The sequence below is a fragment of the Bemisia tabaci genome, chromosome 1 (assembly GCF_918797505.1).
Source record: "Bemisia tabaci chromosome 1, PGI_BMITA_v3".
Lineage (NCBI taxonomy): Eukaryota > Metazoa > Arthropoda > Insecta > Hemiptera > Aleyrodidae > Bemisia > Bemisia tabaci.
The window spans coordinates 86,837,670-86,850,953 of NC_092793.1; the positions used below are offsets into that span (position 1 = coordinate 86,837,670).

The following is a 13,284-nucleotide window of genomic DNA, read 5'->3' on the forward strand; positions in this document are numbered from 1 at the left end:
CAACGATGCGCAGTTTTAAAAGTATTGTAAATATATCGTACTACCTATAAAGCCTTAAAATAGGGCTTAACTTATGCAGGTAATATATTTATACAAGCGAGCGCACGGCAACAGAAAGAGAAGGGGTTAAGTGCTGGAGTTCCGAATTGTTTTGTTGTATGGGTTTGTCAAGTTTTATTACAGCATCCGAGATAACTGCATCAGACATCAGTTGAACGGAATAAAATCTGAGGCACAGTTGTCTCGGGAAGGGGGGGGGGGGGGCTAAAAGTCACAAATCTTATTTGTGTACCACGATGACCTGAAAAATGATTTTAAAGTGTTTTTCTTTCTCTTTCTGTCGGTGCAGCGACATCAGGATGGTATCTACATGTGCTTACTTAAGACAGGGAGCCTAATTTTGTAAACAATGAGCATACATAAAAACATGCTCATTCTCCTCTCTTTCAGGAACATTTTGATACATCATTGCTACGTATAGGCATTTTTTTAAGAGGACCAAAATACCTTCAAAACTTGCTCCAAAAAAACGGCAAAAGAATCTTGAGAAAGCTTGATAGGGATAAATGACCCCCAAAAAACCTTTGTTGGACTGCTTCTTGTACAGTACAAAGAATATTATTAAGTAATAACTAGCCGCCGTATCCGCTAATCTGTCAAAACGGTCCATTTGAGTGATAGGAAGTCGCGCCTAAGCACTGGGAACCTATCCGTCAGCGCATCTTAGGTACGATATTCCGCAATCTCGGTAATTTTGCTGATTACTGATTTTGACTGATTTTTTGATATTTTGACGATAAATTAACCTTTTGATAATCTCTAAAGCTAATTCGATCAGTGTTATAATGTACGATAAAGTTTAAGGTGTACGTTTTGTGCATTGCATATTTTGCAAGTCCCGTTTCTTGAAAATTGTCTCCGACATACTTACCTAGAACTCTTCCATGAGCTTCATACAAATCAAAAATCGGTACGAGATTTCCGGGTTGAAAAAGAAGAAATGCAATGAATTTCTTCCTGAGGCCTGGTCCTTCTCAGAGGTTCTTTAAAGAATCAGAACCTGCATGATAAATAAATTTCCTCCTATATTAATATTTTTTTCAATACAAATGTTACCAACTCCACTTTCCATACAACAAAATTTTAGATAATATACATGGGTTTTTTTTACTGCTCATTCCATTTTCTATGTGTCGTGGTAAGTACCAATAATATCTTCAAGGATGACTCGATAAAAAGAGGCGATAGTATTCAGATATCTTCTTTTTTATCATTTATTTAATGTATTGTTCTATTTTTTTTTTTTTTAAATATGCATATTTGTTGAATAACTGAAAAAATGGGGAGTTCATGAAAATGAAAACTTCTATTGACTGGCTGGAGGGAAAAAGAGGAGAAAAGAACATTGTCGGAATGTTCCGTATGAATCAGTACCTATGCAATTGCGAGAAACCAATGAACATGAACGTAAAACGATATTTCCTTCATTTTGAAGGAAATCTGGTAACCTTATAGTGGCGAAGGGACTGTGGAGCCCCCCTCCCCTCCCTCCTCACTCCTCAATTAATGTCTCTACCAAGTTTTGCAAAATTCATGGTTATGTAAGCAGCTCATTGTCTCATTCGCCGAAAGTAACATGAAAAATAAGCTAAAAATAAGTTACGAAGGATCCGCCATTTCCAATAGTCATGAAAAAGTGGGTCAAAATCGTATTAAAACTTGTTATTTTGCTCTAATATCTTAAAAAAATGCAATCCTGTACAAAACTCACGTAAGGAAAGGGTAATTTACTCTGTAATGAGGTCGGAAAAGCTCTGCATTCAGAGAAAACAAGACGCGTGATGCGCGATGACCGATCCCTCCTATTGATTCGGCGCTCTCACATTGGAGTATTTCGCTTTTGCTTGTTTTTATGTATTACTAATAAAATGTAGAGCTTATATTACTGAGAAAAAGTATTTAGGCAGTACGGTTAATTCATTATTATTTTTAAAACTGCGCATCGTTGAGATTAAACCAAGACAAGCGGCTTTTTCGTCGGTAACACCGTACTGCGCCGCCGCGCCGCGCGCGTCCCGGGCAAACAGCGCAGCGCGCGGATCTGCCTCAGAACGGCCGGCTCCCCGTCCCCGATGGTTTTTCCCGTTTCACGCCTTAAATATCGATCCCACAGAAAAATTTATAAGAACCATTTTTGTTCCTGATAAAATTTCCTATCGTCCTGCTTAAAGAAAATTACGCTAACATTAGCCGTTCAGTAGTTATTCAAAATTCAAAATTTGGGGGCCCCCCTGCCCCCCCAGGGGGCTCAGATTTTTGGGGTCTATGTCTGAATCGAATGTCTATAGGGTAGAGATGAATCCCTGAAATTTTCATGCTTTCTTCCAGAAGTGCACGATTCTTATGATATTTTCCACTTATCGGCCCCACTATATAGACAATTGCCCGTCGATAACCGCAAAAATCATGAAAATCGGCCCGGTAGAACGCTGGAACTAAGCGTTACCAGTTTCGCAAAATTAGGAGGTCTTGGAGCTTATAGTATAGATATATATATGTATGTATGTATGTATGTATGTATGTATGTATATACAGGGTGCGGCAAAAGTCCCGGGACGGCTGTTTATTTTTTAAACGGCTATACGTAGAAAAACGAATTTTGGGGGATGTTCTTGGGTCAAAGTAAGCTACTTTTTGGCACTCTCCAAAATTTGTTTGGGGGCCCCCCTAGGGGAGGGCGGGGGGCAACTTTTTTTTTTTCAAATGGCAACCCCCCCTTTGTGATACCTCATTCGAAAGATAATAAAAAAAGCAAAGTTTTGGCGCAAACCGCAGGTCAAAATGTTCATTTTCGACAAAATGGCGGCCGGTCAAAGTTCAAAATGGCGGAAATTTGGCATCTCCGTTGTTTATTGACGGATAGGTGTGAAATTTTGAATTCTTGGGTTTTTCGAGATGAGAAAAACGATTCTGGCATTGGTTTTCCAGAAAAGTCAGTCGTTTTCAAAATGGCGGCCTCGAGCGGGAAGTGGATATTTAGGTTGCATATCGTTGGATTTGCATGAAACTTGGTATCTGGGGGTATTTCGGCACGAGAAGAACGAATCTTTTATTGGATATCTGAAATTTTGACAAATTCCTAAATGGCGGCGGAAAAATTGCGGGAAATCAGTTTTACGGCTGTTTACCGATGGATTTGCATTAAATTCGATATCCTGGCGGTTTTTGGCTCGTTAAAAAGGAATCTTTCATTAGACTCTTGAAATATCAAATAATTTTATGCTAATCCATCGGCAAAGAGCCGTAAAACTGATTTCCCGCCATTTTTCCGCCGCCATTTAGGAATTTGTCAAAATTTCAGGTATCCAATGAAAGATTCGTTCTTCTCGTGCCGAAATACCCCCAGATACCAAGTTTCATGCAAATCCAACGATATGCAACCTAAATATCCACTTCCCGCTCGAGGCCGCCATTTTGACCGCCGCCATTTTGGAAAGGACTGACTTTTTTGGAAAACCAATGCCAGAATCGTTTTCCTCATCTCGAAAAACCCCAGGATTCCGAGTTTCACACCAACCCGTCAATAAACAACGGAGATGCCAAATTTCCGCTATTTTGAACTTTGACCGGCCGCCATTTTGTCGAAAATGAACATTTTGACCTGCGGTTTGCGCCAAAACTTAGCTTTTTTTATTATCTTTCGAATGAGGTATCACAAAGGGGGGGTTGCCATTTGAAAAAAAAAGTTGCCCCCCGCCCTCCCCTAGGGGGGCCCCCAAACAAATTTTGGGGAGTGCCAAAAAGTAGCTTACTTTGACCCATGAACATCCCCCAAAATTCGTTTTTCTACGTTTAGCCGTTTAAAAAAGAAACAGCCGTCCCGGGACTTTTGCCGCACCCTGTATGTATGTATGTATGTATGTATGTATGTATGTATGTATGTATGTATGTATGTATGTATTTCCGCCTTTTTAAGATTTTTCGATTTTTAAGTAGTTATATCTTTCTTACGTTGAAAGATATTTTGACCAATTTTTTTTGCATTTAGTAGAGACTCATTAAAATTACTATTCTGCATGTTTTTCACGGTTGTACCTCAGATTTTGACCTGGGCCCTGAGGGGATGGGTCATGAGCTTTGAATATGATATGAGAGACACCCAGGCACGTAACATACTGGATTACGATCAGCTGTGGAGTTTGAGCCCAATCATCTTTAGACTCCATAAAAAATCCGAAATGGAACATGGACAAAACGCTATATTCGGCTGTTTTTAACATGGGCCTAAAGGCAACTGTTGATCATATTCCAGTATGTTACATGTTCGGGTATCCCTCACATCACATTCAAGCTCATCACCCGTCACCTTCGGGCCCAGATTGAAATCTGAGGTAGAGGTGCGGAAAACTTGGATTTTCAGCTATTTTAGGCTCTGGTGCCATTCTTAGGTCGCTGTTTCACAGCCAGAAAACGTGATTATTTGCAAAACTCGACTATTTCTTCTGAATATGCATCGTCAACTGCTAAATATCCAAGAATTTCCCGATTCCGTGGAGGAGCCGGTTTCGGCCCAAATCGCAACCCCTCCTTTGTAAGCATGCCAAAAAACGGGAAAGAAACTGGTGATTATCAAAAACGTGCAGAAAATGTTTTCAGTGGTGGAGCAAATTTCCTGAAAGCGAAAAAATGTGAAGGCAAAAAAGTTTCTGCTTTCTTGTCGCGGGAAATGTGCAATTATGATGATCCATCATTCATCAAAAAAGCGATGTGTTATTGAAAATCTGGAAAGTCACAGAAAGTGACACATGATTTCATATTTTGCCCATCAGTAAGTGAAAGCTTTCAAAAGTGTAATGTAAATCTTGATAAAATTTTACGGTACTTCTTTATGTGAAAGTATTGATTGCCATTCTCTCTTTTCAGGACATGGTGCAAGCCCTCGTTGCAGACTGTGATTATCCAGCCGTTAAACGGATGAAAAACATTGAATCCTTTATGCAACGTTGTAAGTCATTTTTCCATCAATTTTTTTTTCAGCATTGTAGCTAAGATAATTGAGAAAATATCAGGATCAATGAATGAAGTAACAATTTTTTGTTGTGTCTGCTTTTCGAATTGGTCGATGAGCCCTGTCATTGCATCTGCAGGGGATAATCTGAGCTGATCGCTATAATTGATTTTGGGGTATTATCACATTTAAAATGATACTCAATACATCCAGTTTGAGTCTAAAAAAAGGAAAAAATAGGAGAGGGAGGTGGATGCTTGTAATAATTTTTGTTTGGATGAAAACCAAACAAGTATTCCAGTCTCAGAGAGAGATTTCCGACCTTCTTGCAAAAAATTGTCGTACGTAATAAAAAAATTTCAATATAATATCTACATAAATAAACTAAAAATAACATTCTTAAGGCATTCTCGGGTGGTATAAATGTCCTAAAAATAAATTATTATTGAGCAGTCACATTATTGTAACATCTGTAAATAGGGAAATATTATATATGTCTGTACAAGGTAGACAGAGGAGAATCATCTTCGACAATTGTCTTCCTTTTTCAGCCAATGGAGTAGCTCGACGCGTTTACCATGATGATATGCTGCTGCGGATAAGTTCTGTGTGTTAACACTCTCATTGTACCAAGCTTGTATTATTTTACCGATGAAAGAAACACATGCAAGGCAGAAGAAACTAAAACCGAGAATAAGATTCTTTTAGGAGAAAAATGGGGTTGGGAGGCCAGAATTCCTAGTCTTAGGGTGCCTCTCATGACTTGTGATGATTGAAATCGAAGTTTGTGCATGGAGCATTTTAGCATGTTTCACTCAGAATACCTTTTGAACGGGCCCAGAGACCACAGCTTGGGAATAATGCAAGCACTTTCAAGAGCCGCAGAATGTATCGTGGTGTTCATTGATTCATTTCAGATGATTCTGTTGCCGGTGACATAGAAAATTTACGAATGAAACCAGATGACTTCCAGGTGTTAAAAATAATTGGACGCGGGGCTTTCGGTGAAATCCAATTGGTGAGCTTCTTTCAAATTAACCTGCTGATCCATCGTTTCAAGATCTGAGTACTAGTTTTTAGATGTTGAATTTTGCCATTCGAGTCATTAAATAAAAAACTCATTCTGTCAATGTAATGACAACCTGAACATTCCTGAGAAAATATTCTAGCAAGGAATTTTTGTAGAATCATCAATATTTATAATACTCCTAGTATATGCATGCAAGTTGTGCAGGAAATTCTTCTCTCTCCATTTGTTCGAGCCTCCATTCCGTGGCTTTCTATAGTTTTAAAATTTGCTTCCTTTGAAGTGTTCCGCCAATTTAATTAGTTTTTCCCAAAACATTTCAGAAATTTAAGTCCAACCATCTTTAGTGATCCTCTGGCATAATTTGGAGTAATTAAGTTAACTCGGAAATTTTGGACCTGCAACAAGCAATGACCTCTCAGAACACTGATGCAAAACCGGCTTCGTGTTTTTGGGCTACTGAGAGAATCTTGCACAATTTTTTTCTCATCACCATATGTTTTCGTCAAGTTTTAAACTGCATTTATCTGGGAAAGTTTTTGAAGTGTGTGCGGACTGTTAAAGTCAGATGTCTTTCTATCAGATTTTAGTGTCTTTTCCGAAGGAAATACACTATAACGTTCTCCCCTGATGTCAGACCTGGACCAAAGACCATGTAATGAGCATCGATCATGGGTCGTAGATTACGAATATGCATGCCGTTTGAATTGATGTTTATATATTATTATTATTACTCTATATAAAGCTGCTGTTCCCACTCACTCTGCCCCCCCTAGATAAAAATTGGCCGAAGCGATTTCTTTTAAAATTGGTACACGCTTAGCTATTGTAACGAGGAGTTGATTAAAATTATTCCCGTTCAAATCCGCTGCTTAGGACGCCCGCAAGAGCGAAAAGTTGTTTCTCCATATAGCATTACATTGGAGATACGCGGTTGTTTACGCGCATCGCGCCGAACAGGTTCAATCCTGTTGCGTGACGTCACTGCCTTATAGACGAAATATAAGGTTTTAGGCGGTATTTTTCAACGGATTTTTGTGGAAATTGGTTAGCGGGGGTATTTTTCAACGGGGATCTCGAATTTTTGTCGGATTTTCAAAATCTCAAAATCCAAGATGGCGGCCGTGGCCTAAAATGCTAAGTCGGCTCCTGTTTGATCGATTTTCGTGAAACTCGGTATCCACAGATATTTTTCGACGAGAAACTCGAATTTTTGGTCGGATTTTCAAAATTTCCAAATCCAAGATGGCGGCCGTGGCCTTAAAATGCTAAGTCGGCTCCTGTTATATCGATTTTCGTGAAACTCGGTATCCAGGGGTATTTTTCGACGAGAAACTCGAATTTTTGGTCGGATTTTCAAAATCTCAAAATCCAAGATGGCGGCCGTGGCCTAAAATGCTTAAGTCGGCTTCTGTTCTATCGATTTTCGTGAAACTCGGTATCCGCAGGTATTTTTCGACGAGAAACTCGGATTTTTGGTCAGATTTTCAAAATTTCCAAATCCAAGATGGCGGCAGTGGCCTAAAATGCTAAGTCGGCTCCTGATATATCGATTTTCGTGAAACTCGGTATCTACAGGTATTTTTCGACGAGAAACTCGAATTTTTGGTTAGATTTTCAAAATTTCCAAATCCAAGATGGCGGCCGTGGCCTAAATTGCTAAGTCGGCTCCTGTTTGATCGATTTTTGTGAAACTCTGAGATCTAGGGTACTTTTCGACGGGGAACTCGAATTTTTGGTTAGATTTTCAAAATTTCAAAATCCAAGATGGCGGTCGTGGCCTAAAATGCTATATAGCTTCCTAATATCGATCGATTTTTGTGAAATTCGGTATTAGGAGGTATATTTCGACGGGAAATTAGAATTTAAGGTCCGATTTTCAAAATTCAAAAATCCAAGATGACGAACGTGGTTTAAATTGCTATCTTGGCTTCCCGATCCATCGATTTTTGTGAAATTCGGTATTAGGAGGTGTATTTTGACGGGAAATTAGAATTTAGGGTCCGATTTTCAAAAATCAAAAATCTAAGATGACGAACGTGGTCTAAATTGCTATCTTCGCTTCCGATCCATCGAATTTTGTGAAATTCGGTATTAGGAGGTGTATTTCGACGGGAAATTAGAATTTAGGGTCCGATTTTCAAAATTCAAAAATCTAAGATGACGAACGTGGTCTAAATTGCTATCTTCGCTTCCGATCCATCGAATTTTGGTAAATTCGGTATTAGGAGGTGTATTTCGACGGAAAACTCGCATTTTTGGTCGGATTTTCAACATTTCCAAATCCAAGATGGCGGCCCGCACGAAAACGCGCGGTCCGGACTCCTAGAATATCAATTTCTGTTAAAACTTGGTGAAAAAGAAGATTAAGACATAGATGTTGTCTCCTCAGCAATGTTAAAAACTGTGCGGGGCGGTGGCGGCTCGCGGAGCGAGTCGCAAGTTCGTCGCGAAGCGTAGAACTGGGGTCAGGGGCACTCCCCGGCTAGGTGTCAGCTCGCAAAGCGAGCTAATCACGATAGTTACTCTATATAAAGCTGCTGTTCCCACTCACTCTGCCCCCCTAGATAAAAATTGGCCGAAGCGATTTCCTTTAAAATTGGTACACGCTTAGCTATTGTAATGAGGAGTTGATTAAAATTATTCCCATTCAAATCCGCTGCCTCGGATGCCCGCAAGAGCGAAAAGTTATTTCTCCGTATAGTATTACATTGGAGATACGCGGTTGTTTACGCGCATCGCGCCGAACAGGTTCAATCCTGTTGCGTGACGTCACTGCCTTATAGACGAAATATAAGGTTTTAGGAGGTATTTTTCAACGGATTTTCGTGAAACTCGGAATCCGGGGGTACTTTTCGACGGAAAACTCGAATTTTTGGTCAGATTTTCAAAATTTCAAAATCCAAGATGGCGGCCGTGGCCTAAAATGCTAAGTCGGCTCCTGTTTGATCGATTTTCGTGAAACTCGGTAGCCGGGGGCACTTTTCGACGGGAAACTCGAATTTTTGGTCAGATTTTCAAAATTTCAAAATCCAAGATGGCGGCCGTGGCTTAAAATGCTAAGTCGGCTCCTGTTATATCGATTTTCGTGAAACTCGGTATCCAGGGGTATTTCTTGACGAGAAACTCGAATTTTTGGTCAGATTTTCAAAATTTCCAAATCCAAGATGGCGGCCGTGGCATAAAATGCTAAGTCGGCTCCTGTTATATCGATTTTCGTGAAACTCGGTATCCAGGGTATTTTTCGACGAGAAACTCGAATTTTTGGTTAGATTTTCAAAATTTCAAAATCCAAGATGGCGGCCGTGGCCTAAAATGCTATATCGCTTCCTGATATCGATCGATTTTTATGAAATTCGGTATTAGGAGGTGTATTTCGACGAAATTCGAGAAACTCGAATTTTTGGTCAGGTTTTCAACATTTCCAAATCCAAGATGGCGGCCCTGCACGAAAACGCGGTCCGGACTCCTAGAACATCAATTTCTGTAAAAATTGGTGAAAAAGAAGATTAAGACATAGATGTTGTCTCCTCATTAATGTTAAAAACTGTGCGGGGCGGTGGCGACTCGCGGCGACTCGCGGAGCGAGTCGCAAGTTCGTCGCGAAGCGTAGAACTGGGGTCCAGGGGCACTCCCCGGCTAGACGTGTCAGCTCGCAAAGCGAGCTAATCACGACTAGTTACTCCATATAAAGCTGCTGTTCCCACTCACTCTGCCCCCCCCTAGATAAAAATTGGCCGAAGCGATTTCCTTTAAAATTGGCACACGCTTAGCTATTGTAATGAGGAGTTGATTAAAATTATTCCCATTCAAATCCGCTGCCTCGGATGCCCGCAAGAGCGAAAAGTTATTTCTCCATATAGTAGTCCAGGCAATAGAGGATAGAATAAGGGTTTACCTTGCAAAATTTAGGTGAAATCAGGGTATGATTGATTCCATGTAATTTTTCACGCTGAATCCGAATTTTTGGTTTCCCAACAAATTTTCCTTGTGCTAACTCCGGAAAATCGGAAAAACCGCGAAAAATCACGTTTTTCCGTGGTTTTTCCGAGATATCTCTTTCCCAGTGCGATGTATTGAGAAAATAGTTATTTTCATAATTAAAGCTGATAAAATTTCCTATAAAAAGGATTTGAACGTTTTTTCCGTAGCTTCAATAGGGAAAGCGCTGGAGCCGTGGAAAGCTTTAAAAATTCGTAAAATCGCAATTTTCCATGGTTTTCTCCCCTTTCCGTGAAATAAATTTGTTCTTTCGCAAAATTTCAGGATTGTAGCACCTTATAAATTAATGCTGATTACTTTTTAGACCAAAATGGTGCCGCTTTTTTTCTTTCTAGGTCTAATTGGAGCGGTTTTTAAACCGTGAAAAGCTCGAAAATCGCGATTTTCCGGCATATTTTCGTGACATATCCGTTCTTGTACAATACACTCATTTAAAGTGACTTTAAAATTCAATCTTATAAAAATGTGAACACACACACGTGTACTTTGCTTCTTTGGCGCACCCTGACGCTCTGCGGCATCCAAACGCCACGTGTGCTTATCTACCAATTGGTTAATAGACAACGAGCGACGTAATGAAATGCTCTAATTTTCAACATACTTAAATGATGTTGATAGTATTACATTGGAGATATGCGGTTGTTTACGCGCATCGCGCCGAACAGGTCCAATCCTGTTGCGTGACGTCACTGCCTCATAGACGAAATTTAAGGTTTTAGGAGGTATTTTTCCACGAATGTTTGTGGAAATTGGTAAGCGGAGGTATTTTTCTTGGGGGATCTCGAATTTTTGGTCGGATTTTCAAAATCTCAAAATCCAAGATGGCGGCCGTGGCCTACAATGCTAAGTCGGCCCCTGTTCGATCGATTTTCGTGAAACTCGGTATCGACGGGTATTTTTCGACGAGAAACTCGAATTTTTGGTCAGATTTTCAAAATTTCCAAATCCAAAATGGCGGCCGTGGCCTAAAATGCTAAGTCGGCTCCTGTTGGATCGATTTTTGTGAAACTCGGAGATCCAGGGTACTTTTCGACGGGGAACTCGAATTTTTGGTTAGATTTTCAAAATTTCAAAATCCAAGATGGCGGCCGTGGCCTAAAATGCTATATCGCTTTCTGATATCGATCGATTTTTGTGAAATTCGGTATTAGGGGGTATATTTCGACGGGAAATTAGAATTTAAGGTCCGATTTTCAAAATTCAAAAATCCAAGATGACGAACGTGGTCTAAATTGCTGTCTTGGCTTCCGATCCATCGATTTTTGTGAAATTCGGTATTAGGAGGTGTATTTCGACAGGAAATTAAAATTTTAGGTCCGATTTTCAAAATTGAAAAATCAAAAATGGCGAACGTGGTCTAAATTGTTATCTCGGCTTCCGATCCATCGATTTTTGTGAAATTCGGTATTAGGAGGTGTATTTCGACGGAAAACTCGCATTTTTTGTCAGATTTTCAACATTTCCAAATCCAAGATGGCGGCCCCGCACGAAAACGCGGTCCGGACTCCTAGAACATCAATTTCTGTAAAACTTGGTGAAAAAGAAGATTAAGACATAGATGTTGTCTCCTCATCAATGTTAAAAACTGTGCGGGGCGGTGGCGGCTCGCGGAGCGTGTCGCAAGTTCTTCGCGAAGCGTAGAACTGGGGTCCAGGGGCACTCCCCAGGTTAGACGTGTCAGCTCGCAAAGCGAGCTAATCACGAATATATATATATATATATATATGCTTATTTATGTATGTATTTCCGACTCATCGTAGTTTCTCCGATTTTTGCTTGGTTATATTTCCCTCATTTTAAAAAATTGCCGGGTGAAACTTTTTGCGGTGTAAAGTAGGGGAACAGGACTACCATTCTGCGAAAAAAAAACGGAGATTGAAGTATTACATTTCGAATGGTGGGGGCGAGAAGTGGGGGGAGGTTCAATTTTGTGGGCGCGATAACTCGCGCAAATTAAAAGCTTTCCCCCGAAATTTTTACAGAAGGAAGATCTGACTTAGTTCTAGGCTGGTATTGAATTTGAGCGAAATCGGTTGAGCCGTTTAAAAATGGCGAGCTTTGAAAGTTTTAGGCGGGGGGATGTGCGGCAAAAGAGGAGGGAAGCCGCACAAGGGGTTACGACCTGAAAAGTGGTGGACAAGACGGCAATGTTATCGCACAGTGGGTCACGAACTGAAAATTGGTGGACAAGACGGCCATGTTGTCGCACAGTGGGTCACGAACTGAAAGTTGGTGGACAAGACGGCCATGTTGTCGCACAGTGGGTCACGAACTGAAAAATTGGTGGACAAGACGGCAATGTTGTCGCACAGTGGGTCAAGAACTGAAAGTTGGTGGACAAGACGGCAGTGTTGTCGCACAGTGGGTTATATAGATTCATCCATCGTCATTCAAGCTTGCCACAGCGTTTGTTGACATTTTTTCATATCAGACATTACATGAGGATTGTTTTTGCCATCTGGCGACATGAAGTCCTTATTCGAATAAGCAATGCCTCCAACAGTGTAAACGTAAATCCAACCCCCAAAGATTGATAACTCCCCGCCCCCGCCCCTCCCTTCGGAAAATACACTCTTCCCGCGGTGGACGCGCGGGTCACTTAGAAGACAGAACAACTGATGCCGGACACCTAAACTAAAAAACGCGCGCGAAGCGCGCGTCCTGGGGGGCCGCAATCGTCGTTGTAGTGAACACCCTTTTAATACAGAAAATATTAAAAAAAGTCAGTATTTAAGTTTTTTAGAAACATTTTTGTTCGCATAAAATGCATTCCGTGGGTTCCAGAGGCATGGCCAAGCCTCCCACCAGTTCCACAAGCTTCAGGGCTTCCTCTTCAGAAGTCATTATATTAGCCAACCTCTAAAAATCTTTTTTATTTTATTAATAAACCACCTTTTTTAATTAAAAAAGATGAAATAGTTTTCGTCCGTTCACTGCACCAAGCAAGACAAGACTGATCAAGAGTCGAGTCGGAGTCTAGAGCACAGAGTCTCGTCACAGACCGCGACGCGACTGAGATTTGATCGTCAAATCTCAATCACGTCCGAGTCGCGACATGTATAAACATACTCATTCAACTCCATGTGTTGTGCCGAGTCACAGTCTAGTCGCAATCGCGTCGCGATCAAGAGTTTAATGCTGTATAAACACGGCCTTAGCGGTAGGAAGTTTTCCTACCGCTATGGAGATTAAAAATTCGATCATTCCGCCAAGTAATTCGATAGTCACCTTACTAATGCTTGGCGAA

The 13,284-nt window shown here is 40.7% G+C and overlaps 1 protein-coding gene across 1 annotated transcript in view; it reads left to right on the forward strand.

The window, feature by feature from the left end:
* Rok (Rho kinase) overlaps nucleotides 1-13,284 on the forward strand; it is a 112,000-nt gene that overhangs the window by 4,280 nt on the left and 94,436 nt on the right. The window contains exons 3-4 of the mRNA XM_072306539.1: nucleotides 4,924-5,005; nucleotides 5,926-6,026. Of these exons, the coding sequence (XP_072162640.1) occupies nucleotides 4,924-5,005; nucleotides 5,926-6,026 (183 nt within the window). The remainder of the gene's footprint in view (nucleotides 1-4,923; nucleotides 5,006-5,925; nucleotides 6,027-13,284) is intronic.